This window comes from Conger conger, chromosome 13 (assembly GCF_963514075.1).
Source record: "Conger conger chromosome 13, fConCon1.1, whole genome shotgun sequence".
In the NCBI taxonomy this organism is placed as follows: Eukaryota; Metazoa; Chordata; class Actinopteri; order Anguilliformes; family Congridae; genus Conger; species Conger conger.
The window spans coordinates 35,961,295-35,989,218 of record NC_083772.1 but is presented as its reverse complement, the minus strand read 5'-3'; the positions used below and the strand labels follow the sequence as shown (position 1 = coordinate 35,989,218).

Below are 27,924 nucleotides of genomic sequence, written 5' to 3'. Positions count from 1 at the left end.
TCCTTATTTAATAGTTTTATTCTCTTTTTTAATAGATCTGTACAACCAAGAATCAAACCTTTCACAAGCCTAGCAAAATCTGACCTGTACACGTGAATGCTCGGGGCAGGATTGCTTATACACACGGTTTAAATAATCAAACTATTCATTATCTAGCTAAGCAAACACTGCAAACCAGTCCTATCAGCAGAGAACAACAGATTTGGAAGGAGTGGGAATGGGGGGGGGGGGGGGGGGTGTACTGGAGAGAGAAGACAAGAACAGAATGATCCCTTTAATTCCTTACAGTCTTCTGTGTTTTACAAAAGTACAGTGAAATATTGTATTTACACAGATCTGCTCAAGTCCAGGGCTCTGGCCTTATGAATCAGACAGACAGGATGGGGGCAGGATGGGGTAGGGGTGGAGGAAACCTCTATTTTATTTTTTTTATACACACCAGGTACCGATTTGACCAGTGACGAGGGCAAATCTGCTCAGTGGAATACGGAGTTGAAATATTCATATAAAAATAAGTTCAGTATTCACATCTTTTAACAGGTGGTTTCCTGATCCCTTGTCTGGTTCGATCTCGACCGGACAGAAGAGTTAAAACCATTAATTAGCTGCAAGATCTGGGCGGTTTCAGTAGAAATTAGTGATGCGAGAGTGAGGGAGGAGACTCGCTGATTTGAACCAATCACAGTGTTGTGTTTTGTAATCATTCGACTGGTTCCCTGGAGTCAGCTGCTAACCTTGTGTGAAAGTTCTGCCCATGGTGGGTTTGTGAGGCCCCTCTGTCAGCACAGTAAAAATCCCAGATCTTCAACAGCAACGACCACGAGTCACTGACCGTCAGTAAAACGCACAAAGCAGAATCAAGAGACTCCGCACCAACAGCAGAGGTACATTAAACATTTATAATAGTGTTTTTAGGACAGACTCCCCACACAGTAATGAAACCTGTCGCAGTTCCAGACCGAAGCACAGCTTTTACCCTCTATTAGCATTCCAAATCTCACATTTAAGTTCTCCATTTTTACTTGGCAAGTTGTCAGTTGTCAGTTTACATAGCAGGTGTGTTTCACTTGCGTGTGCATCACAGGGAGGGTCTACTGTGAGCAAGCACTCAAAGCCAGCAATCCAAATATTCAGCCTTGATCCACATATATTTTTGGTATATGATAGCAAATGAGATGAAACTCAAAAGCTTTATAAAATAAAAAAAATAGAAATAAAAAAACATTCAATGCACAAGAATAACTGATATGACTGAAGCAAAATGCAAATGAGTGAGGATGATTGTGTATAATTGGGGTGGCGGCAAAACCACTTCTCGGACACTTTGGGTCATTAAATGGGTACGAGCAACATGCCGATAGAGTTAATAGTAGTGAAACTCTACGCTGTGGCCCAATCGGGTGCAGGCAGCAGGATGTGGCCAATCAGCTGCCGGAGATGAGGGTGTTCCGTCCTACAGTCAGTATCAATAAGGAATGAACGGCAGTCAAAGCAGCAAGAACAGGGGGCAGGAAAACCTGACCAATCGTGTCCCTCCATTAGTGTCTTTTCAAACCACAGCCATCGCTGTGATGTGAAAACCTGTTAAGTGTACATTCCCTTATTTAAATTTTAAAAAGCTCTCTCCACTTTCACATTGCAGTAAATCACACTGCAAGGTAGAGCAAATCTAACAAATGTCCTGGGCCCCCAAACTCCATTCCTTGCCCCTAGCTCCACCCATTAAAGGAGACAAGTAAAGCATGCAAGGACAAAGGAATTGAGGAAAAGTTAATCGGGCAAATTGAACATTTTGGAGGTGGATCCACAAGTTGATCGTTTGTATGTCTGAAAGTATTGTGAAAAGTACTTCTGCAAAGGATGCACTTGTGTTCCCATGCTGAAGAATCCTATGGGAACCTCCTTGCTGCTAGCTCCTAGCTCCTTCAAGGAGCATTTTAAAGGGTTGAAACGATGGTGGAGCCGAGACAGAGCAGCCTTAGCCAGGGAGGCGCAGCAGTGGTGGGACACCGGCATCTCACTGCGTACCAGAAACACAAACCGTTTGGGGAACCCTGGGCACATAGAAGTCACCAAGAGACCTCGGGCAGGACCAGGAGAAGCCCGCCAACTGATGTGTAGGAGGGACTCGTTAGACGAGACCTCGAGTGCGATTTGGTGGCGTGAGGGTGATTAAGGGTGTATGAGAAGGGGAAGGGGTTGCACATGCAGCCTGCGCAGATACACACCGCTAGCAGACGTCTGATCATACACGGCTTGCCTGTGAGCCAATGGGTGTTTTCCTATCCCCTACCCACCTCGGCAATGTCTTCGAATGCAGCAGCTGCCACCGCATCACCTGAAGTTCACCGTAAATGTGTAAAATGAGCAAACTCGCAGCCAGCCCGAGTGGTAGTTCCTACATCAATACAGTCACGTGAGCAGTGCTACAGGGGCAGCAGGTGACCGACGCAGAACCCTCACCAGTGGACTGTGTGTGTTTTTGTGTACGTTATCAAGGGGAGGGGGGCACTTTGGAGCACGCCCCCGCTGCCACTAATCCTGTAGTCGCAGGCCTCACAGATGAATTACCCATAAGGCCACAGTGATGTACAGGGCTACAGGACACAGGATAGGAGCACCGTGCTTTGTGTCAGCTTTCCGCTCTCCCACAGTCCAAGCCACAGAAATGTCCGGCCAAGACCTGCACCGCAACCTGACATGATCTCGTACAGTCCAACAGACCAAAAACATCCGTTTCGTATTCCAGCCAGCCTGCCAATGAATCAACTACCAAAACTGAGGAAAAAAATAAAATGATAAAAATAAAAAATAAAAACCTTGAAAACTGTCGAGGATCCGCACCAAAAGACATCCTGAGAGAAAAAGCAAGAGGTTGGACAGTAAAGGTGAAGAATGCACTCCTGTTAGTAACGTACTGTGGGTTTCTGCACTCCTGTTGATTACTGTAGCAGGGCATCTGAGCACAGTGTGTCCAGCACAGGTGAGCCAAGCCTCCTGCAGGTCAATCAGGCGACCAGGAGACTCCAGGTAGGACGGAATCAACCTTTATTCAGTCACTCTATAGATCTCTTTTCTCTTTTCTGAAATTTACATTATCAAGGAGCACAAGTACTTTTATCTTCTTTTCTATTTTTTTTTCTTTTTTTTTAGGGGGGGCATCTGTGGGGGGGGGGGTGTGTTTGCAAAGTGGTACTTCAATTCACTGATAATCCTTAGCTGCAGATTTCATGAAGGATTTAAGGAGAGGAAAAGAGTTCTCCCCGAGAAAAAGAAAAAGTGCAAACTGAAAACCTCCAGAGCGGGAAAACCAGGGGTGCAGGTGTGGGGCTGCCCAGAACAGGTGCCAAACTCCAGTGTGCAGTGACAGGAGAGGGTGCAGGACAGGAAGGTCAGGGCAGAGTGGAGTGTGGGGGGGTGGGGGGGGGGATTAGGGCGGGGCATCGAGGTGGGACCAGCGGGGTTCAGAAGCTGTCCACCCAGGTGCCAATTCCTCGTTCTGCGAGAGTGCGGTTCACTGACACCAGCTGGGTAAAAAAAAAAGAGAGAGGGTTTGGGAGAGACAGAGAGAGCAGGGGCAGAGAGTAAAATATTAAACACGGTCAGAAGCCAAACATCAACAAACAGTTTCTCCCACAAGGCAAGTAGAAAAGAGCCCAATCGGATGGCTGTTCCAAACGGGCAGAAGGTCCTGCTCTCTGGGTCATGCCCTCATGCTTAAGGGTTCAACATTCACAACCAACCCCTGGGTGAGCACTCACCTCATCCCCCACCATGTTCCACATCTGGACCAAGGGCAGGCCCGTGTTATTGTCATAGTTCGTCACCTGCAAGAGCAGAGGCCTCTTTACACTCTCAGACTATGCTACATGCACTGCATTATTACAATACGTTACATTACCATTATAGTAGGCACCTATTGGAATCATTTATATTAATAATACTTTTGGAGGTCAACGGTCTTAGCCTTTATGTCATGAAGGTGCACAACACATCATAAGGACTTCACTATCAAAAGCATGCTCCCATAGTGCAGTTATGGATTCAACAGCAAAAACAGTAACAATCCTTGGTTCATGCCCAGCTGTATTCTCCAAATTACTCCAGTGACTGCCATATAGAGACTGCCACTGTTCATGTTTGCCATTCCTTCTACACATTTAGTCTAAAGTTCACCAAAATGTATTGAGCATATTAGGATGTACTCAGAGCAGTCAGTAAAGCAACATCCTCATCCTCATTGTCCTTGGCCCCTTCGTTGTTGCTGGCAACTATATTTATTAATTATTAATAATAGTAATTATTATTATTATTAAGAGAGGAGGCAATTCGCTTTTTTATTTTTTGTTTACCTGCGCTAGCAAGGCCACGCCTCTCGTCATCTCCTCCAGGGCAGAGTTGGCCTCGACAGAAAAGCGCTCCTCACCTGCACAGGGCAAGAGAAGGGTTTACACACTCAAAACCTCCCAAAACCTGCGGTGAGTTTCACATGGACACGTCACTGTGGCGAGGAGCTTACCAGGGAGAGGTGCGATGTTGTCTAACAAAACTTCAGCTCCTTGGAACGGCAACGTTACAAAGTCTGATCTGCAGGATAGAGTAGCGCTTAAAGAGCAGAGCCGTACACCCCTGTGCAACACCAATCCAATGCAGTAATACAGTGGTTTAGGAAAGTATTCAGACCCAGACTCTGAAATCTCTCATTTATTTAAGTATTCAGACCCTTAATTCAGTACTTTGCCCCTTTGGCAGCAGTTACAGCTTTGAGTCTTCTTGGATAAGTCTCTACAAGCTCTGCACACCTGGATTTGGGAAGTTTATCCAAATCTTCCCGGCAAATCCTCTCAAAATCCATCAGACTAGGGAAGGGTCTGTGAACTGCCATCTTCAGGTCTCTCCACAGATGTTCTATGGGGTTTCAGTCTGGGCTTTGGCTGGGCCACTCAAGGACAGTCAGAGACTTGTCACGAAGCCACTCCAGCATTCAGGTCATTGTCATGTGAAAAGGTGAACCGTCGCAAGAATATTTTTCCTCGCGCGCTGAGAGTCCTGTAAATGACGTTTGACATCCTCCAAGCGAGCTGTCATAGCTTCTGTCTAGCCAATGCCATAAAGGCCTGATTGATGGAGTGCTGCTGAGATGGTGGTGCTTCCAGCAGATTCTGCCATCACTGCAGAGGACTTCTCTGGTGGAGTGACCGTTGTGTTCTTGGTCACCTCCCCAACCAAGGCTCAGCTTGCCTGGTCACTCAGGTCGGCCGGGCGGCCAAGTTTAGGAAGAGCTCTGTTCGTTCCAAACTTCTTCCATTCTTCCAGCTTTAAAAACGGTTTTATACCCTTGCCCTGATCTATGCCTCGCCATAATTTTATCACAGAGGTCAATAGAGAGTTCCTTGGACTTCAGACACGCAGTGTGATTTGTGGAACCTTATATACACAGGTGTTTGCCTTTCTAAACTATGTCCAATATATTCAATTTGGCAGGTGTTCGAACTATCCATCAAGTTCGACACATCAAGCATAATTAAGCAAACAGGACACAGCGATTTCGGTTTTTGAGTTTTAATAAATTTGTTCACACTTTGTCATTATGGGATATTGAGTGTAGATTGCCGGGCAAAAATCTATTTAAAATGAAATTAACACCAAAGTGTGGAAAAAGTGGTCTGAATACTTTCTGAAGCCGCTGTACATACATCTCTGTTGCACACCCATCCAATTCATTATATGCATAAATTGAACATGTGCAATATAAATACTGCAATTTGGTAAGCTGAGTACAGCACTGCAAGTAATACATGCGTTCTACTTCTGGCACAGAAGCTGTAGTTCTACAGAAAAACCACCGCAATGACTTTTGGACCACAATAGACACAATAAAAATGTATACTAAATTAAAGTTCACACAGAAACAGTGACTTCAGAGAAACCGGCGGGTGTTATACGCAGCTCACCTGATCTGCCGAAGCGTGTCGATCTTGACTCTGTCATAGCCGCCGTAGTCAACATATCGGATCTCCACCTCATTGGAGTCTTTGTAGAAGGAAATGACCTGCGCTCGCCACCACGCACCTTCAACCGCTGGAGCCGCGCAGATCACACCGACTGCACGGGAGAGAGAGCAGTGAGCTCACGCGCGCTCACACACGCGCGCTCACACACACGCGCGCTCACACACACGCGCGCTCACACACACGCGCGCTCACACACGCGCGCTCACACACGCGCGCTCACACACGCGCGCTCACACACGCGCGCTCACACACGCGCGCTCACACACGCGCGCTCACACACGCGCGCTCACACACGCACGCTCAGACACGCACGCTCAGACACGCACGCTCAGACACGCACGCTCAGACACGCACGCTCAGACACACACGCTCACACACACGCTCACACACACGCTCACACACACGCTCACACACACCCGCTCACACACACCCGCTTGCATACACATACACTCAGGGGCACACCCTCACAGGCAACCGCTCACGCACACACGCATACGCTCACACACACGCGCGTATACGCACAGGCACACACACGCGTCACACGCACACACGCACCTTCAGCGGGCGATGGTAAGGCAGGAGTGCCCGGCTGAGAGTAGCAGAGGAACATCTGTTGGTCCAGGCTGCGGAGAGCGTGGTACGTGGGGTGTGTGTGCTGCTGCACGAACACGTGTCCAGCCGAAACGATGTTCACCACGATGACCTCCACCGTCACCCCGTTGGGCAGGAGCAGCTGTGGGGTGAGAGCGTTATCAAACTTAACATTTCTGTCGGTTTGGGGAGGGGGGGGGGATGTCCAAAGGTCAATGCGTTTTCTGGAGGGGTTGGCAGGGGAGAGGAGGGGTTTAATGATTTTCGGAACAGTTGGATGGGGGCTGCTTACCCAGGACGTCATGGGCAGGGAGGGCAGGGTGAGGGGAAGAGGGGGTGGGGCATAGAGGTTGGTCAGGTCCAAGTCCTTGAACTTCTTCCCTATGAGGGCCAAGGCTTTATCCACCTGCTGCTGCATACCTGCACAGGAGAGAAAACCACCATCATCATCATCATCAAGAACAACCGGCGTGAGCTGACATCTGAAACTCGTGTGGAACACAGAAGCTCACCCTCTATGTGACAGATCTGAAACTCTTGGGTGTAAGGCAGGGTGGAGATGTAGATCTTCGCTCCGGAACTCTGCTTCAGGAAGCTCACGTATCTCCCCTGTTTCCCAATTAATCGGCCCACCAGATGCTGCCGGACGAACAGAGGGCACAGAGTCACCAACCAGAGTGCACAATGTCAGTTCAGCGGTTTGACCATTCATAATGAGCATTTACCCATCAACACATACTTGAATGCTGTGAGAAAGTATTTCCTCGATTATTGCATATTTGTTACACTGATTTTATTTTGTGAAAAAATTCAAACACCCATATTACCCATGTGAAAAAGTAGTTACTCAAATTAGTTACTCAACCAATCAGTTGAAATTGGTAACCAACTAATTTCAGACAGGCCTGTTGAATCAAACGGCTAGATTAACCTTGTGAAAAAGTAACTGCACCCTTAAACTAAACTGGTTGCAACCTTAGCAGCAATAGCTGCAAACAAAAGCTTCCTTTAATTTGATATTGGTGTTACAGCCTTGTAGAGGAATTTTAGCCGACACTTCTTTGCCAAACTTGTTTAACTGAATTTAATTAATCCAACTAAAGTCATGGCCAAATAAGCGAAACTATACCAAACCAAAAACTTCTCCTTTCCTCAGTGTCAACCAGATTAAAGACACGGTGAAGACCCAGAACTTCTGGACTCTCCAAACAGAACCTTCTTCGCACCAACTGCTGCAGGAGGCACAGAGGAAATCTGGAAACCACCTACATGATATAATACTGAACTCGGCCATCCAATCTTACAGCAAGAAGGAGAAGAAAAGCAACCAAGTTCAAGTGCCCCAAAAATGGAGCCAGCAGAAGCAGCAGGAAGGAAGTGCTTGGAGCAATAATAGAATACCATGTCCTCAAACAGGGAAAACCTGGCCTTCTCACACCCTAGTACCAACAGTACCAACTTCTCTGCCTGTGTTGGAAAGGAATGGTGCCGTTGGAAATGCAAGATGCCATGATTGTGACCCTCTACAAGAAGAAAGGGGACCAAAGTGACTGCAGCAGCTACAGACGATCGCTGTGCCCAACACCACCAGGAAGGTTTCTGCCCGAGTCATCCTAACCAGACTCCAGAGGCGTGTACCCCGAATCCCAATGTGGCTTTTGATGACAGATCCACCAAACATGATCTCACGATGGCAAATTCAAGAGAAGGGTTGTGGAGAGGAAGCCATGATAGACCAGCTTTGTTGACCTCAAAAATACCTTTGACTTGGTCAGCAGTGGGGTACTTCAAGGTTGTGAAGAAAGCAGGTGTGAGTATGCGAGTGCGTAGGTGTGAGTACGCGAGTGTGCAAGTGTGAGTACGCGAGTGTGCAAGTGTGAGTACGCGAGTGTGCAAGTGTGAGTACGCGAGTGTGCAAGTGTGAGTACGCGAGTGTGCAAGTGTGAGTACGCGAGTGTGCAAGTGTGAGTACGCGAGTGTGCAAGTGTGAGTACGCGAGTGTGCAAGTGTGAGTACGCGAGTGTGCAGGTGTGAGTACGCGAGTGCGTAGGTGTGAGTACGCGAGTGTGCAAGTGTGAGTACGCGAGTGTGCAAGTGTGAGTACGCGAGTGTGCAAGTGTGAGTACGCGAGTGTGCAAGTGTGAGTACGCGAGTGTGCAAGTGTGAGTACGCGAGTGTGCAAGTGTGAGTATGCGAGTGCGTAGGTGTGAGTATGCGAGTGCGTAGGTGAGTACGCGAGTGTGTAGGTGAGTACGCGAGTGTGCATGTGAGAGTACGCGAGTGTGCATGTGAGCCCGTCCCACACGTACAGTGACTGACCTTTGGCACCTCGATCTCCCAGATGATGAGTTCTGAACTCTGTGTGCTTCCGCTGTGACCATCTCCTGCCCCCAGAGTGCAGCCACTGTCCACACTGTCCATACTGTTCACATCGGAACCTGAAACAGAATCAATACCGTTCACATCTGGACCTGAAAAATAATTCATACTACTCACATCTGAACCTGAAAGAGAATCGGTACCGTTCACATCGGAACCTGAAACAGAATCAAGACCGTTCACATCTGAACCTGAAACTGAATCCATACCATTCACATCTGAACCTGAAATGGAATCGAAACTGTTCACATCTGAAACTGAAACAGAATCCAAACCGGTCACATCCAAACCTAGCGGGCATTCAAGGCACAGACCATTAAGTAACGTGAAAAAAGTGAATTAAAACATCAACAGGAGACACTTCAATGAAGGTACAGCAGCCCACGCACACTCCTGCAGTCCTCCATGCCATCCCCCAGGGATGAGCAAGGTGAGAGCAAGCCAGTCTTTCCCTGACTCACTATGGCCTCATCAGCAGGGGAATAACCGGCACCTGCGGTGTGTACAGGACCTCCCCCCATACCGTACCCAGCTTCTGCCCACTCTACTCTAACTCTGTTTCAGGGGCTGCGGGTGCCAGTGCTGCCTGTGGTGTAACCAGGTTTAACTGGTTCTACACCCGACACTGTATTTCTTGCAGCAGAGCTAATGTTACAGTTCCGCATGTTGTGGCCTTTGGGTTGAAAGAATTTAGGCTCATCGAGCAAAACAAAATGATTGCAACTAGCAAATTATGCATTAAAATAAAAGATGCCGGAGCAACCATGTCAAATATTAACAGACATTTGAAAACGCATCCAGAAAGGTCAGTCAGTTTACCAGCATGGGAGCTGATGCCACCACTGTTCATTGCTGCCCAGTGAATGTAACTTGGCTAAACTGCTGGGTTGGTCAAATGACGCGGTATATTGTTCGTGTCACACTGTAATCATCATCACCGAAGCGCAAATTTTCTTCTTTTTTTGACTGCTAAGTTGTATCGTTAACATTAAAAGCTACTGTAGAACTCGAGTTTGGCATGTACTGTAGTTGCAGGCGGTTTTGAAATGATTTCTAATTTCACTATGCATTGTAATTGTAAATAGCATTCCAGAGGATTCTAGATTCTCCTATAGCAAATCATAGTTCCCGATTTCTTGCATAAAAAATATCTTACTTTTATATCTAGATTATTATTATTATTTTTTAATAAGGCACCAACCAGCATGTCAAGAGCAATTAGGGGTTAGGCGTCTTGCTCAGGGACACTTCAACACACCCGCTTCAATCAAATCAGCAACCTTCCGACTGCCAGATGACTGCTCTTACCTACTGAGCCAATGCCGCCCCCTGTGTAGCAGCCGTGGTTGCCATGCCCACCCAGAGGTAAATAAACATGTTCCCTGCATGAAGGCCCTGACCCACACAACCACCAACAGCACATCCTACAAGTGTGCACACAGACCACATGCCTCATAAACACCGGCTAACTGTGGACTGCATGAATGACCAAATAAAAACGAAATAATTAGGTAAATAATAAAGATTTTGCCTAGAGGACGGATTATCAAATCACGAAAAGCTGCGGGTTTTCAACCTTCCCTTTACCTGGGAGTCAGGTGTGAAGACAGACGAGCCAATTAGGCGCACTAATTGTTAATCACCCAGAGGGAAAGAAAACCAGGGCTGGATTTGGATTTCAGGGCCAGATTTGATGATCACCGTCCTGGAATTTGAGACCCTAATACAGTGGTTCCCAAGCTTGGTCCTGGAGTACCCCTGTGTATGCTGGTTTTTGTTCTAACCCCAATTGCCACTGAATAATTTTGACAAGCTGTTAATCTTTGTTAATTAGGTGCTTTTCATCTTAAGATGTACTATTTAGCATAAACCACATTACCTTTGCAATGGCATGAAGAATAAAAATGAAAATTCACTGGAAGCATTTGGCTTCAATCTCCAGCCTGTGTTTCCCATAAGGTAACGGGCGGTCAAACTCCACCCTGGAACGCAGAGACTGGTTTATGGACGGCCACCCATCCAGGCAATCACATAACACTCCCACGAAAATACGGTAACATTAGCATAAAAATATCACGGAACCTAACTTGGCTAGACTGAATGATATGGCGGACCGCTCTAACTTCACCGAGTTAGAGAACAAGCTTTTGACAAGCTTCGATTTTGACAAAGAAATGCTACCTTACAGTTTTGAACCAGGATTTACAGAGGAAGAATTGCATGCGCGAGAGACAGACAGCGGAGGACGAGGCAGCAAAAGCTAACCGGAATTGGCTTTGTTTTGATACAGCTTGTTAGCTAGACATTTACTTACTCATCGCTAGTTGCCCTCCTGGACCACTTGCTTGTGGATACTTCTTCAACGAATCCTCCTATTGCTGCAGAACAAGTTGCTAAGGACTGCAGGATGCAGCTTCGAACACTTACCAACTTCTTCTGCAGTAATAGGAGGATTAATTTAGAGTAAGTAAATGACTACCTAACAAGGTATCAAAACGTTGGTTGCGGATACTTCTTCCAATGAATCCGCTCAGTTAGCTGCCTCGTCCTCCGCTGTCTCTCTCTGGCTCAAGTAATTCTTCCTCTGTAAATTCCGATTCAAAAGTAAGTTGTATTTCTTCATCAAAATCGAAAAGCTTGTCCTCGGCAAAGTCAGAGCTGTTCGTCATATCACTCAACCTAGCCAAGTTAGGTTCCATGATATTTTGTGGGAGTGTTATGTGATCGCCTAGATGGGTGGCCGCCCATAAAGCAGTCTCTGCGTTCCAGGGTGGAGTTTGAGCACCCGATACCTTCTGGGAAACACAGGCTGGAGATTCAAGCCAAACATGTCATAGGACATAGGACATTGTTTTGAGACCTTTTTCCCCATATTTAGGAAACTGTTACACTGACGGTGATTTAAAAAATGGCGACACACATAATTTAAGCATTTAATCCAAATAAGCTCAACTGAAACAAGCACGACAGTGCTCCTTTAAAATTCCTGGATTGCATTTACCAGCATACACAGGAGTACCCTAGGACCGAGTTTGGGAACCATTGAAGGGCAGCATACACAGGAGTACCCTAGGACCGAGTTTGGGAACCACTGAAGGGCAGCATACACAGGAGTACCCCGGGACCGAGTTTGGGAACCACTGCCCATCCAGGACGGGAGTTTGGCACCGCTGGTTTACGGGCAAGGTGAAGCGGTGTTCAACTGACCTCCTGACTGATCCGCCTCAGCCTCTCCGGCCAGGTGGGCTCCGTTGCCGACGCCCGCACCATTCAGCCCCTTGCCGTTGCAAGGTGGCCCCGCCCCCTCCAGACTCGGCCCCCGCCCCGGGCCGTCACCCGGCCCTTCGGAGGTCCGGCCTCGAGAGATCCCCGAGATGTGCAGCAGGTCCTCACTGCCTCCAGGAGGTGGGCAGGAGAGCGCTAAACTGTGCAGCAGGTCCTCACTGTCTCCAGGAGGTGGGCAGGAGAGCGCTAAACTGTGCAGCAGGTCCTCACTGTCTCCAGGAGGTGGGCAGGAGAGCCTTGTACTGTGGAGCAGATCCTCGCTGCTCACCCCATCCTCCGACTGGCACGTACTGCACCCCGAATCCTCAGCCACCCCGCCCCCTTCCTCCGCCCGCAGCTTCGCCAGGCTCGGGGGCGTGGCCTCCGGCACCGCCCGGCAGGGGGCGGGGCTTCTCAGCTCAACCTGCTTGCTGGAGCCAACAGGCTCCTCCCACACCGGGGGGGCCAGGAAACCGTTAAGCTCCTCCCCTCCGGGGTCAGAAAGCCGGAGTCCGGCAGTCGAGGGCGTGTTCGTCGCTGAAGACAGCGATTTGCCCTCCTCCATCCCCGACTCGGAAAGGCCCTTTGAGGGAGGACCGTCCTCAGGGGGCGGGTCTCGTGAGGCACATAGCCTCCCATTGGTTACAGGGGTGCTGCTGCTGGGCTCCCAGACACCCCCGCTCTCTTCCTCCTCCTCAACTTTCTGGCTTTGACACAAAGCCCTGCCCCCAGCCCCAACGCCGGCCGTGTCCCCACCCTCAGCCCGGCTGACAGTCAGAACTTCCTGGGCAGCGGCCAGGATGACCTCTGTGATGAGCCCGGCGGCAAGCCGCTCGATCTCCCCCGTGTTTCCGGAACTTTCCCCCGCCTCCCCGTCCTCCTGGGCGGGGCCGAGTCTGCCCGTTTCCACGGCAGCCGTGTGAGCGGAGGGGGGAAGGGCGACGGCGCTCGTGGTGGTAGCGGCCGCGCTGGCCGCCGGCGGGGCGGGTTTAGAGGGCGGAGCGTCGGCGCAAGGCACTGCCGTTCGGGCCGCCGCCACCTCCCCTTCGGGCTCGGGCCGCACGGCGCTGGCCTGCGCCGGGGCGGGCGTCTGGGGGGGGCCCGGCGAGCCCCGACTCTCCTCCTCCACCTCCGGGGCGGGAGTGGCGCTGGAGTCAACTGTCGCTGTGGCAACAGCTTGCGTGGCGTCGAGCTGTACTTCTGCGCCGACGTCTTCCTCTTCCTCTGGTCCCAGGAGTGCGGCGCTCTCCTCCACAGGCTCCTCCGGCCCCGTGTCCGAGCCCCTCCGTCCGGCGGCCTCAGCTCCCCCCGTCTCCGCGGCGAGGGCACAGGAAGAGGAGGCGGGGGCGTCTGCCCTCTCTACCGCCGCCCTCAGGGGGGCGGGGACCTCGGGGGTCACCTCCTGACCCAGCAGGGGCTCCTCCTGCACCCTGCACCGGGCCCGGCTGGGCTTGCGGTGGGGCCCCCTCTCCAGAGTCCCGTTACTGCCCTCGCTGGGGGATGCCAGCAGCCCCATCGCCGCAGGGCTTACCCCCTCCTCCGAATCGTGGCTGGTGATTCGTCCTTTCTTGCGGGAGATGTACCACCACCAGCCTATCAGTGCCAGCACCCCTGGCAGTGTGTACGGGACGAAGGAACGGAACCTCAATGGCATCTCCTCTGGACCCTAGCAACTACACCTGGGAGGGACAGAAAACAGGAGGTCAGGACCAACACATCTTTCTCCACTTCTTTTTCCTTGGTTGGACTTCTTCCACCTCAAATCATGTCCCAACAGTTCAGAAATGATCCATTTATGACATAGGTTTGTTATTATTCACAACAGAAGTCTTTCCTACAATTGTTATGTTTTGGTTTCTTTAGAGTTCAGAGTTTTCCCCAAGTGCCGGTTGCCAGCTAAATGGCCCGCTACTCACATGTAGCTGGCTGGCTACTCTATAAAACATTATTACATTTTCAAAACTATATAGGCTATTCAATTGTATCTAATTATAAAATCAGTAGCCAAATAATATTGTCCACTGCCAAGTGCATTACCACGAGCACTAGCTTCCCGTATCAACGTGACGTTAATTATGTGCTCCCTTGGGACAGAGGAAAGCCCAGCTCTCCGTCATCTTCTCTGCAAACCTAATCACAATCAGCGGTGAGTTTGTTGTACTGTAGGCAGTTTCACATATAAGCTAGCTAGTTAACACACTAACATATTAGCTAGTTAGTTAACATACTACGTTATATCAGCGCTTTACCCGATTAGCAAATTGCCCTCAACAGTAAAATAGTTGTAATCTTACAAGAATAAAGAAAACCATATTATAGGCTACACAATCCCTAAGGTTAGTTAGTACTATCCTATATCGTGATCCATTCCATAGCCAACAAGCCTAATGGCTAGCTAACTTTACAATTGGCTACTCGGACACATTTGTGAACAGTTTGCCGACTTTGGGTAACGTGATCTTAATAAACATTGATATTAGTAAGAATACAGCCTCATCATTTGCAACAAAACGTCAATTTTTTTTAAATGACAATATAATTGAGAAGTCCATTGTTATATGAAGTTAGACTGTACTTGTGAAGAAAATTACAAAAACAATGCACAAAAGTTTTAGTCGCCCAATTAAAAGATAATTATAGTCTTAAGTTTTTTTCGTAAGTAATTTTGGACTATTCTATTTTCTCTTGTTTGGTATAGCAGAAACTAATGTGTGAGTTTAGGGTTTATGAAACTGCCATTGAAACCAAACCTGTCAAGAGCCCATGACTACTTTTTTCATGAAAGGTGATCTTGAGCGAATCCTTCCTCAGTTGAGGATGGCGGCACACTTCTGACTCCCCTTTTCGGGGCGGTTAAAATATGCCGAAAGAGACGTAATTATTATTATTATTTTTTAAAGAATGGTCCCTCAAGAAAACAAATGTTCTCTTAAACCCCAAACTCCTTCTGAAAATATCGAATTGCAGCTTGCTTTAAGGATTGTAGCCATTTAAAAATCGAATTTCATTCACGAGGCACTTTTTAAATGAAGCAGCATAGGAAGCTCAAATTTTCAGGGTTTCAATTCCTCATCATTGCCGACCACCACAGAAAATAATTAGATATTGTGCGCTGTGGCGCACTTCATTTCAGTTGACACTGAATGGTCCGAACGCATTTTCAATTAACAGGCATTTGGCCTTAGAACAATGGCACATGTCTGTGTGTGAGAGAGGGACTCGGTTGTAGAGAGCAGGGGTAACATTTCCCCACAGGAGGAACGTTCCCGGGCTCCAGCTCCGGGGGAAAATGCAGCACATCTCAGGGTCACCTCCAGCAGGTTCACACAAGGACGCTGTTCCCTGCACTGGAAAACCGGGAGCCGCCCCTCTCTGTCCCGCGCTAGGAATTCTGAAGGTGCTTTAGCGCTCCTCGGCCTCGTTCACCCCTACACGACACGGAACTGCAGGAAATCCCAACGCTGCCACAGACCAGGGATGTTTTTCCGCCCCTACTGGTGGATTCCGGAATTTCCAGATCAGGAGCCCAGAGCTGCCTGACTGCAGAGCCTCGCCTCGACGTTTGAATGCGACCCTCTTAATGTCACTGAATGATAAACCTCCTTAATGATACAATCTTTTACAGAGCGCTACCATTTTGCATCATGCAAAAAAAACGATGTCAAACAGAAGTGCAGAGCTGATGGAAGGTTGAGGCAGTATTTTTTTCCCCAAAGACAAAGGCTCATTTACACACCCCTTCACCCCATGCACAGAACCGACAAGTCCAGCCTTTGCTCAAGAAAACCAAAATTCTAGGCACCAAAAAAAGAATCAACAGATAAAAAATTCCTAAACAAACTTCAAAAACACACAACACATTTATTGACTCGAGTAAAGTTGAAACACCCTCCTGAAGATCCCCTATGAATATTAAAGAAACCACCCAAAACTCATCCCAAAGAAAATGTGTTCTTTATATTGGTGAGATCAAGGTGCCTCAGAAATATCAGAGATCTGAAGTGGTCTTAGTAAGGCCCAAATAATGTTGAGTACAACACCATAAATACAAACTATGGAGGGTAACCAGGCAATGTAATCCACAAATGCCTTATTTATTCATGATTCACATGAAATTATTATTTTTTTTATTCTATTCAATATTCCATACCACTCAGGGTTCAATTTACCAACAGAAATACAGAAATTATGTCGCTTTGATCAATCCTTATTTTTCTAGTTACAATAAAATTCTAATTAGCGTCAGAAAACAAATACCGTCATAAATATGAAGAGTATTATGAGGATATGTTGTGCCTGTTATCACCCAGCCCTACAAAACACACACACTACAGGATACAGGTTAAGCAACTGGAGAAATGGTGATTTAATGACTAAAACAATGAGCAGTGTACACAACGCACTCAGAACTTTAAAACCGTAACACAAGCAGGACTGTGTGACAGGAGGAAACTACTCCTCAGGGCAGGAAATGAAAATACAAGCAATTCACCACAACTCCACAATCCACAATCATTCACAACAATAAAGAAGTATTAACTGCTTTAATACTTGATTAGCATTAACAAGTGCAGCCAGTAGCATAGTGGCTAAGGTGCATGACTGGAACCCAGATGACTGTTGGTTCAAGCCCCGGTGTAGCCACAGCTGCTGGGCACTTGAGAAAGGCCCTTAACCCCAGATTGCTCCAGGGGGGGATCATCCCCTGCTTATTCTAATTAAGTGTATTACGGCGCAACTGTTCTAAACAAGTTTTAACCATCACCTCAATTGTAACAACACAAGCTTTGGCAGTACACGCTTAGGTATCGTATAACATGAGAAAGAGAGGCGTCTCTTGTGATTATAACAAAGTGAAAAGGAAAGCGCAGTGTGTTTGAGATGGGCAGATACTGCACACAGAAATCAGCATAGAGCATGGGCACTCCTGCTCGCTCTCTCGGTTACTGTTTAACCGAGCCAGTAGCCTGACACGGGCATGTCTCTGGCTCCTGCCGCTGCGATTGGCCATCGAGCATGCTCCACCCCTATGATTGGCCAGCTCGAGCTCCCCACCCAAAGTTAAAAAGAGACGGAGAGATGCCTTTCCATAAGAGACGTGGGTGAGAGGAGGCTACAGCGGGGCAGAAGGCCTCAGGGGATCAGCCTGCAGCACACCGAAATACACCCCAGGGCTGAGCCACGCACTGCAGGCCACTGGAGCTCACGTCTGTATCTGCTCGTCACAAAGAGAGCGAGCGCTATCACACAGAGAGAGAGAGCGTGAGCGAGCGAGAGCGCTGTCACAGAGAGAGAGAGCGAGCGCTGTCACAGAGAGAGCGAGCGCTGTCAGAGAGAGAGAGCGCTGTCAGAGAGAGAGAGCGCTGTCAGAGAGAGAGAGCGCTGTCACAGAGAGAGAGCGCTGTCACAGAGAGAGAGCACTGTCACAGAGAGAGCGCTGTCACAGAGAGAGCGCTGTCACAGAGAGAGAGCGAGCGCTGTCACAGAGAGAGAGCGCTGTCACAGAAAGAGAGAGAGCACTGTCACAGAGAGAGAGCTGTCACAGAGAGAGAGCACTGTCACAGAGAGAGAGAGAGAGAGAACTGTCAGAGAGAGAGAGCTGTCAGAGAGAGAGAGCACTGTCACAGAGAGAGCGCTGTCAGAGAGAGAGAGCGCTGTCAGAGAGAGAGAGCGCTGTCAGAGAGAGAGAGCGCTGTCAGAGAGAGAGAGCGCTGTCAGAGAGAGAGAGCGCTGTCAGAGAGAGAGAGCGCTGTCAGAGAGAGAGAGCGCTGTCAGAGAGAGAGAGCGCTGTCAGAGAGAGAGAGCGCTGTCAGAGAGAGAGAGAGAGCTGTCAGAGAGAGAGAGAGAGCTGTCAGAGAGAGAGAGAGAGCTGTCAGAGAGAGAGAGAGAGCTGTCAGAGAGAGAGAGAGAGCTGTCAGAGAGAGAGAGAGAGCTGTCACAGAGAGAGAGAGAGCGCTGTCACAGAGAGAGAGAGAGCGCTGTCACAGAGAGAGAGCGCTGTCACAGAGAGAGAGAGCGCCGTCACAGAGAGAGAGAGCGCCGTCACAGAGAGAGAGAGCGCCGTCACAGAGAGAGAGAGCGCCGTCACAGAGAGAGAGAGCGCCGTCACAGAGAGAGAGAGCGCCGTCACAGAGAGAGAGAGCGCCGTCACAGAGAGAGAGAGCGCCGTCACAGAGAGAGAGAGCGCCGTCACAGAGAGAGAGAGAGCGCCGTCAGAGAGAGAGAGAGCGCTGTCACAGAGAGAGAGAGAGCGCTGTCACAGAGAGAGAGTGCCGTCACAGAGAGAGAGCGAGAGCGCTGTCACAGAGAGAGAGCGAGAGCGCTGTCACAGAGAGAGAGCGAGAGCGCTGTCACAGAGAGAGAGCGAGAGCGCTGTCACAGAGAGAGAGCGAGAGCGCTGTCACAGAGAGAGAGCGAGAGCGCTGTCACAGAGAGAGAGCGAGAGCGCTGTCACAGAGAGAGAGAGCGAGAGCGCTGTCACAGAGAGAGAGCGAGAGCGCTGTCACAGAGAGAGAGCGAGAGCGCTGTCACAGAGAGAGAGCGAGAGCGCTGTCACAGAGAGAGAGCGAGAGCGCCGTCACAGAGAGAGAGAGCGCCGTCACAGAGAGAGAGAGCGCCGTCACAGAGAGAGAGAGCGCCGTCACAGAGAGAGAGAGCGCCGTCACAGAGAGAGAGAGAGCGCCGTCACAGAGAGAGAGCGCTGTCACAGAGAGAGAGCGCTGTCACAGAGAGAGAGCGCTGTCACAGAGAGAGAGCGCTGTCACAGAGAGAGAGCGAGAGCGCTGTCACAGAGAGAGCGAGAGCGCTGTCACAGAGAGAGAGCGAGAGCGCTGTCACAGAGAGAGAGCGAGAGCGCTGTCACAGAGAGAGAGCGAGAGCGCTGTCACAGAGAGAGAGAGCGCTGTCACAGAGAGAGAGAGCGCTGTCACAGAGAGAGAGAGCGCTGTCACAGAGAGAGCGCTGTCACAGAGAGAGAGAGAGCGAGCGCCGTCACAGAGAGAGAGAGCGAGAGCGCTGTCACAGAGAGAGAGAGCGCTGTCACAGAGAGAGAGAGCGCTGTCACAGAGAGCGCGAGAGCGCTGTCACAGAGAGAGAGAGAGCGCTGTCAGAGAGAGAGCGCTGTCACAGAGAGCGAGAGCGCTGTCACAGAGAGAGCGAGAGCGCTGTCACAGAGAGAGCGAGAACGCTGTCACAGAGAGAGCGAGAGCGCTGTCACAGAGAGAGCGAGAGCGCTGTCACAGAGAGAGAGAGAGAGCGAGCGCTGTCACAGAGAGAGCGAGCGCTGTCACAGAGAGAGAGCGAGAGCGCTGTCACAGAGAGAGAGCGAGAGCGCTGTCACAGAGAGAGAGCGAGAGCGCTGTCACAGAGAGAGAGAGCGCTGTCACAGAGAGAGAGAGCGCTGTCACAGAGAGAGAGCGAGCGCTGTCACAGAGACAGAGCGAGCGCTGTCACAGAGACAGAGCGAGCGCTGTCACAGAGACAGAGCGAGCGCTGTCACAGAGACAGAGCGAGCGCTGTCACAGAGAGAGAGCGAGCGCTGTCACAGAGAGAGAGCGAGCGCTGTCACAGAGAGAGAGCGAGCGCTGTCACAGAGAGAGAGCGAGCGCTGTCACAGAGAGAGAGAGCGCTGTCACAGAGAGAGAGAGAGCGCTGTCACAGAGAGAGAGCGAGCGCTGTCACAGAGAGAGAGCGAGCGCTGTCACAGAGAGAGAGAGAGCGCTGTCACAGAGAGAGAGAGCGCTGTCACAGAGAGAGAGAGCGCTGTCACAGAGAGAGCGAGCGAGCGGTCAGAGAGCGTTAGCGGTCAGAGAGCGTTAGCGGTCAGAGAGCGTGGTAAAACGCGCCCGTCCCATTGCACAGGGCCCCTGCACCAGGCTGCACGCATCAAGGCTCATGCTCTATTTCACCTGCTCTCCAGCCCTGATGGGGTACATCCATAGACTGGAGAAAAATATGGACCAAGTGCCTGTTACGTCACCCACTGACTATCCATGGGCTCGTGAGCAGCGTTATGAAACTGCGGAACTCTAGTACTCCATGTTGTACAAGTTGGAGCCAGAGACTGCGATGTAGGGAAGTCGTTGTCGCCCCTCCACCAAACATGTGTAATCTGTCACCGATTCGTCCACAAAGACTTGCTTTATTGTCAGATTAACACAATAACTTCAGCACATGGTGAGACATTGTACAGTGCAGGTGTAAAATAAAATAAAAAATAAAAATTGCTTTGTATTTTGACCGCAATTGTGCCATTGACTTTACATTGAAAACGGGTCTGAATGACCTATGCTGAGTCTCTCACCATGTCAGTATGCTATGCAGAAGGCAGTGTGGGTGTGTACAATAGGGCTGCAACTAACAACTATTTTGATAGTTGAATAATCGATCAATTATTGAAACAAATAATCAACTATTCGGATTGTGAATCGCAATAACTCAATGGCTCTTATTTAGCCATCAGCTTTTACACTCTACACTGCCTTCTGCACAGTGACCAGTACACACCCTACACTGCCTTCTGCATAGTAACCTGTACACACCCTACACATAGGAACCTGTACACACCCTACACTGCCTGCTTCACAGCAACCTGTACACACCCTACACTGTCTTCTGCACAGTAACCTGTACACACCCTACACTGCCTGCTTCACAGTAAACTGTACACACCCTACACTGCCTGCTTCACAGTAACCTGTACACACCCCACAATTCCTTCTGCAGAGCAACCTGTACACACCCTACCCTGCCTTCTGCACAGCAACCAATAGTGGGAAGGAACCCCATGTACAGTTCAGTTTAAAATCCAGAGGGAAGTTTCTCATGATGGCTGCCACATCATATTACATTACCGTTATTTAGCTGACACTTTTATCCAAAGCGACTTGGTTGATTAGACTAAGCAGGGCACAATCCCCCTGGAGCAATGTGGGGTTAAGGGCCTTGGTCAAGAGCCCAACAGCTGTGCAGATCGTTTTGTGGGTTATAAGACAGTCCAGGTCCCTGTCACAGGCTGCCCCTGCAACCTAGATGCCAAAATATGCATTACGCACCATCAGACTTCATAGGTTTGATGTGAACTCATTACATCACATTCTTAAAGGATTAACATGGTGGTTGGTCACACTTTATGGAATTTGCACAAGAGGGCATTGAAGAAACATAATGAAAGTATTAAATATGTCCATTCTTTACTTTTGCAGAAGTAAGCGTTTGAAATGCATCGTCCTATATTCAACCGGTTGAGAATGTTCTCTTTGCACGTCACACAGGGATAACCACTCCCCTCATCCCTCCCCTATAACTCGCGACCCAGTCTGCTCCACTGGCCGACAGGTAAGACAATGCAAATCTTTGACCAACGTTAGGTGCACTAAAATTAGACAATTTCTTCTTATTTTAATTTAGCTAGCTAAGGAATGTTAGCTAGCTAGCTAGTTTGCTTTCATCAGGTGACGTTATCAATAACAATAGCTAGCTAGTTTTCTTTCAGTATGGTTGCGCTTTTATCTTAACTTGGATTATTGGATAAGTCAGCGTCCTCATCTTAGCTATCAATAATTAATATACTAAATTAGCTAGCTTGTAAAAATTAGCGCATATCATGGAGGCAGCTATGGTAGCAAACAATGCGTGGAAAGTGGGGGCACGTCATAGCTAACAGACAGTTCTCATTACCACACCCAGACATTTGGGTGAACTTGTATAGTGGGAAATTTAGGCTTAGAAAAATACATTTTAAAATACATTTAAATGAATAAATAAATAAAAATTAGACGTGTTGTTGCCTAAAGACAACTGGCAAGTGTCACATTCAATCACCATGTGACTGACTTTAAAGTTTTCCTCATGGGAACGAATGCAAAAAACTATCTTGATAGGGTGGCACAGACCTGCAGTAAAACACGAGCGAGGAGTTATCTATATTTTGTGTTATTAAGGACAATTTTCCATAGCATAAAAAATGTGTTCCTATTAAACCATTTTACATCATAAAATGAGTAAATACTCGCATTATATCAGAGTGGTCAGTTTTCAGAAACATAAAAATGACCCACAGGGCACTTTTCCTTTTCTACATGACACCAGCACTTCCATAACCAGTACCGGAGCCACAGTGAACCCAGGCCGGCAATCAGAAGTCTTCTCAAAGTCAGATGTGTTGGACATGAACAGAGCACTTTACGCACAGAAATGAAACGGGACTCAGACTGTAGCCCTTTGCATACTCCTCATGGGCCCACCCATGGCAATACATTTTTCACCCCCATAGAAACTATTCTATTGTTTGCGCAGTGGTGGCCGGTAACAGGGTACATGCAGACAGAATTAACAGAGAAATAGTTATCAGAATAACAAAATAAGTCAAAATTTACCAACATTTCATTCCAAATAAAATAGTTTTGCAGTTTTTACACACAAAACTAATCATTGCAATTGTAACTGCTATACATTAATATCCAAGAATAACAGAGACTACGGTCAGTGTTATTTCACATATGGCAGTGTAAAATGGACAAATACTCGATATCTGAAAGTAGCCCATGCAAATATTTAACTCATGTCATGCAAATATCAGAACTTAGCAACAATGTGTCAATAGAACACCGCACATAACCAAAATGATTTGGGAACTAACACAAAAATGTTTTTCTTTTTTTTCTCTCATAGTTAGAAGAAAATACGCTGAAGATACGCTGAACAGTAAAATAATACTGTGGGTATCTCGTTTAAAAAAATCATTTGCAGACTCCGACAATTCAGTGCCAGATTGGAACAGTTGTTCCAGGAAATTGCTGCAGCAAAAGCTACCTGTGCAAAAACAAAGTTGACCTTGAGAAACGTATAGCGACAGGTCAGTCAGATCCATTTGTAACAGTATAGTGTCATGACTGAATTTGGAGAGCTCATTTGACTATTAGCAAATCCTGTCAAAGTTGAGGAAGGCCCTTGCCTGGCGACGTCAACTTCTAAATTACGTCTCTAGCGTTATACCACCGGAACACAGTCGGACATGAGTGTGTCTGACAGCATGTGTACGTGTGCCACCCGAGTGACCTTAGCTCGTTTCCCACACTAACAACAGCACGTTTTAATGGCAGACAGGAAATGTTCTCACCTTGTCATACCTTCGGCAAAAGTGAAAATTGAGCGCCTGGAGCACGGCGATACAGGCTCCACCTACAACATTCACCTTAGCGGATAAGGTGAAACCAACACCCAAACCAAAAAAATGCCCGGAACGCACCAGAACGCTCCCAGTTCGCCACACCAGTTGGTCCCCGGTCTGTGTATGTGTGGGGAGACTGAAAAGTCATGAATCAACTGCGTCGCCGTACGACCTTGAGCGATTTGATAACCTAAGGGTCAGACTATATTTGCGGAACATGTTACAAACCATGCGAGTGCTGCGGGCAGGAGCATCGTAAGAGGCTTATTAGCTGTGTAGCTGCATTTAGAACACAAAGCAACCTCTAAAGTGAGCCTCCAACAAACATTCCTGCAGCAGAAATAGCGGCTAACTCAAAGGCTAGCCAGTCTCAAAACATTGAATAAATTCACGGTGAGAGAATGCCACAGTTAAATCGGCGCCTGGTTAACACGCAAACGATATAAAATGGCTTAATTTCACCCAAACGAATGGTGGGCTTTATATAATGCATTACACATTGTCCATACTCTGGCATTACAATTGAGATGCGTAGCTAGCTAATGATAGCTATAATACACGTTTGGGTCACAGCAAGAAATTAGCTAATGTTAGCGGTCGAGCAGCTAACGCCAATTCTCATTTTTAAAATACTAACTATCCATCCTCTGATTCTAATAGACGTTATCCATAAAACGCATGTAAAATAACCCCGTATATTGCATAAACATTGGTCTGTTCCATGACTGAAATGCCTAAATAATGGCACGGCTGATGGGCTAAATGTATAACCTGTGCTATAAGCGTGTTAGGCCGCGGCGCTGGTCAAACACATACTCATCTGCAGCCAAGACAGACACTAAAACACACCGTTAAGTCAACACGTTACTCAGCGATTACAATGTGTGCATCATGGATTCCGATCGGCGTTCAAAACACGTTTGCCAGCCTACATACAGGTTTCCGATAATCCGGTTTGCACTCCACGTCCAGACAGTCCAGTTCGTAAACGTTAGCCATCACGCCGCTGCGTGCATCTACAGCGCAATAACTCCCAATCTCCCACTATCACCTAGCTAGACATTTCGGGTGGCTTCATTGAACGAGAATCAGTCTGCTGCTAATTTAGCTAAATATTTTAAACACACACCTGACCTGTTATCTGACACGAGACCTTGCCAACTAATGTTAACCAAAAATGGTGCGATGTACTATGCTAGCCTACACAAGCTAACGAATTCAGCAAGCCAAATTCTAGAGACGTGTGTCCCTAGAATTAACCCGCAAACAAGCTGGCTAGAGCACTGCCTTATTGCAGTTCAGACTCTGTGAAGTATTGCGGCGAAAGCAACATACGTGTTTGTGTGTGTCATGCATCAACAAGGGAATTGTAGCTAGCACTTAATATGTAGTGAATGTGCAAGACGGGCTAGCTAGTATTACAGCCAATTGCGCTAATTGCCTGCTAGCAAGTTACAGCAGTATGCAGGTTGACTAGGTAGCCAATTTAGCTAGCTCCAGAGTAGCTACAGCAAGTTCGTTAGCTCGATGTCGTCCTTACAGCAACGGTCTAGTTTAGTTAACTGTAGATACATATCAAGACACGAAGTCTCGACTCACCGTGATTATTTTTATCCCGTACCGCCACCGTGAATTGTAGTTTAATTATATCGATAACCTGGGCCCAACTCAATCCCAACGTGTCCCCCCTCTGTAAATCGCTCTCCTCCCCACGTGCTAACCGTCCGAGCACTAGACTCTAAAAACAGATCCAACAGCTGATCAAACCTCGCGATGGGTTCAGCAACGAGACGGGATTCTCGCGGATGAAAAATGTGGTAGAAACTGGATCATTAATTCCTGCCATTTTGATTCAACATCTCCGCACCTTTTTAATGGAACTAGGGCTCCATCCAGAACCACAATGGAACCTTGTTTCCGTACTCAGTTTTCATGAATTTTCGCTCTCGCGCTGGCGGATGGTAACGTCAAGCACGCATCACGTCTTGGGGGCCGTGATGCGTTTGTTCTTCTGTAAGGAAATTCACATGAAGATGATAGCCTATAAAATGCTTTCCGATATACATTTTATCCATGCAGTACATTCTCACACAAATTTAAAACCCCAAACGACCCCAAACTACTAATTCAAGAAAAGTATATATAATATATATATATATATATATATATATATATATATGTATTATATATATATATATAATGCATATTTCATATTTTGACAGACATATTTTGACTTTTTCCCTTTTTATCATTCTTTTTTTCTATTCTTGTAATATTTACATTATTTTCTCATTGCTTATTAAATTATGTATAAATGTTGATTGATAACATGTGCATCCCTGTACGTGTTGTATAAAGACTGTCATTGAAGTATGACTTGTTGATATGATTGTTGTCTATATGTCTGTTTTGTTGATTTTAAAAAAAGTAATTTAAAAAATATATATTTCTTCTTCTTTGAGATTTTGGTATCTTATAAACCAATGTTTGTATAGCACCACCTACTGCACTGGAGTGTGTAGTTAATTAATCCATACATGTAAGTTCTATTTCCCAGCCCTGTGTTACTAAGAAAACTGGAAAGCGCTCTACTTAATTTCCACATCTCTTCTCCCCCTATCAGAATTCCTCCCAACTCCAATCTCCATCGAGCCTCTCTCACCCTACTACAAAAACCAGTGCAGCGCAGTAATATGTGTTCAACCTTTTTTTAAAACACCAGTTCTTGCAGAAATCCAAATTCCTTTTCCCCATCATAGTAATGTCAAATTTAAACAGGTATGGTCGAATCTGAGTCTTGACATTATAATTTCCTATCTCCTACTTTTCACATTAAAATTCCTTACTGATGCTGGTTTTTGTACATGATAGTATCTCCTGCCCTTATCATCATCATCCCACTTCTTCTGCCATATTTCCATTAAATGGACTGCATTTATATAGCACTTTTATACCAAAGCACTTTACAATTAATGCCTCATTCACCCATTCACACACACAGACACTCACATGCCAACAATTAAAGGCCGAAATGCAAGCTACCAATCAGCTCGCTGGGAGCAATTGGGGGTTAGGTGTCTTGCTCAGATACTTTGACATACCCTGGGTGGGGGATTGAACCAGCAACCTTCCGAATGCCAGAAAACGGTTCTTACCTCCTGAGCTAATGTCGCCACCTCCCCCCAATTACTCTCCCTAACACTATGGGGTTTCCCTCACTCCTTCCAAGTGGAGTGTGAACTATGGCCACTGATCTAAGCCATCCCAGTCCCTCCAGCACCTCCCAGTCACCCCTGCTCTCTCCAGCACTTCCTGACCACCTCCGTCTCTCCAGTGCCACCAGAGCCAAAAAGTAGATGGCCTATGGGAGAAATGAATGCCATTTTCCTAATTCCAAAGCATTTATGACAGTTGGACATTTGCTTGTATATGAAAAAATGATTTTCTAAAAAGGGCGACATGGCTCAGGCAGTAAGAGCAGTAGTCTGGCAGTCGGAGGGTCGGAGGGCTGCCATTTCGATCCCCCGCCCGGGCTGTGTCGAAGTGTCCCTGAGACACCTAACTAACAAATGCTCCTGACGAGCTGGTCGGCGCCTTGCATGGCAGCCAATCGCCGTTGGTGTGTGAGTGTGTGTATGAATGGGTGAATGAGAAGCATCAATTGTACAGCGCTTTGGATAAAGGTGCTATATAAATGCCAACCATAAAAAAATGGTGTAAGTTTAAAAAACAAGCCATAACATCACACCCGTCACACAACTACAACATCATAAACAGGGCTGTATTTTCAGCTGCCAATTCTCCAATTCAACATTTCTTTGTCTGTTTAATGGGATAAATAAATTGGGAATAAATCAACGTTTTTCATGTACATTGCTTGTCTACATCATATGAGCATTTCTGTCAAAATTCAATTTTTGGTGGCAGCTATTTATGCAAATGAGGGGCCCTGAGGTTTTCCACAAAATGGATCGAAGGAAAAAATGTTTTCTTAGGGTCTAAACATCTCTGCACCTTCTTTATGGAACTAGCGCTCCATCAAGAGCCAAAATGGAATGAGGTCTAAACTACAAATATTCCAGATATATTTTTTTCTTTTCCAAAAATATTTGATCTTGGAAAGATAGTAAGTGATTAATATTATTTTTTTCTGCACAGAATTAACATTTATATGAAGTCTTTTTATTTTGCTGTAAAAAATGAATGGATCCCAATGGGGAACCTGGCTTTTTGAGTGGAATTTATATAATCAGCAGAGGGCGACATTAGTACCAGTGCAGAGGTTGATAAGCGAAATTGGGCCCGTTGCCTGCTACCATTTAGTCTATGCTGCTACAAGAGACCAGCTTTCGATTCTCAGCCTCAGCAATGTCGCCCTCTGCTGACGAGTCTAGTCCTATCCATGATTTTTTGCTTAAAAAGCCAGGGTCCATTCATCCAGACAGCAAAATAAAAATACTTACACTCATATGTTGATGTTAATTCTGTGCAATATTGAAAGAAACC

At 47.4% G+C, this 27,924-nt stretch overlaps 1 protein-coding gene across 2 annotated transcripts; it reads right to left on the bottom strand.

Annotated features, from left to right (window-relative positions):
* Positions 1-25,160, bottom strand: akap1b (A kinase (PRKA) anchor protein 1b). 2 transcript variants are annotated; one of them, XM_061217520.1, is made up of 11 exons: positions 25,018-25,160; positions 12,192-13,927; positions 8,925-9,043; positions 7,118-7,244; positions 6,898-7,025; positions 6,570-6,747; positions 5,955-6,105; positions 4,520-4,587; positions 4,353-4,426; positions 3,762-3,827; positions 1-3,527 (listed from the first exon to the last, which is right to left on the bottom strand). In XM_061217520.1, the coding sequence occupies exons 2-11, from the start codon at positions 13,900-13,902 to the stop codon at positions 3,465-3,467; spliced, it is 2,685 nt and encodes an 894-aa protein (XP_061073504.1). In that variant the 5' UTR covers positions 13,903-13,927; positions 25,018-25,160; the 3' UTR covers positions 1-3,464. The 2 variants fall into 2 exon arrangements, with proteins under 2 accessions (XP_061073504.1, XP_061073505.1); XM_061217521.1 differs by lacking the exon at positions 25,018-25,160 and adding an exon at positions 24,355-24,484.
* Positions 25,161-27,924: the final 2,764 nt, after the last annotated feature.

Coding starts and splice junctions, on each gene's coding strand:
- akap1b (XM_061217520.1), bottom strand. CDS start 13,902: ATGCCATTGAGGTTCCGTTCCTTCGTCCCGTACACACTGCCAGGGGTG. Junction 6,748..6,897: donor CCCTGCCCATGACGTCCTGG/GTAAGCAGCCCC, acceptor CTCACCCCACAG/CTGCTCCTGCCCAACGGGGT. Junction 6,106..6,569: donor CTTACCATCGCCCGCTGAAG/GTGCGTGTGTGC, acceptor TCTCCCGTGCAG/TCGGTGTGATCTGCGCGGCT.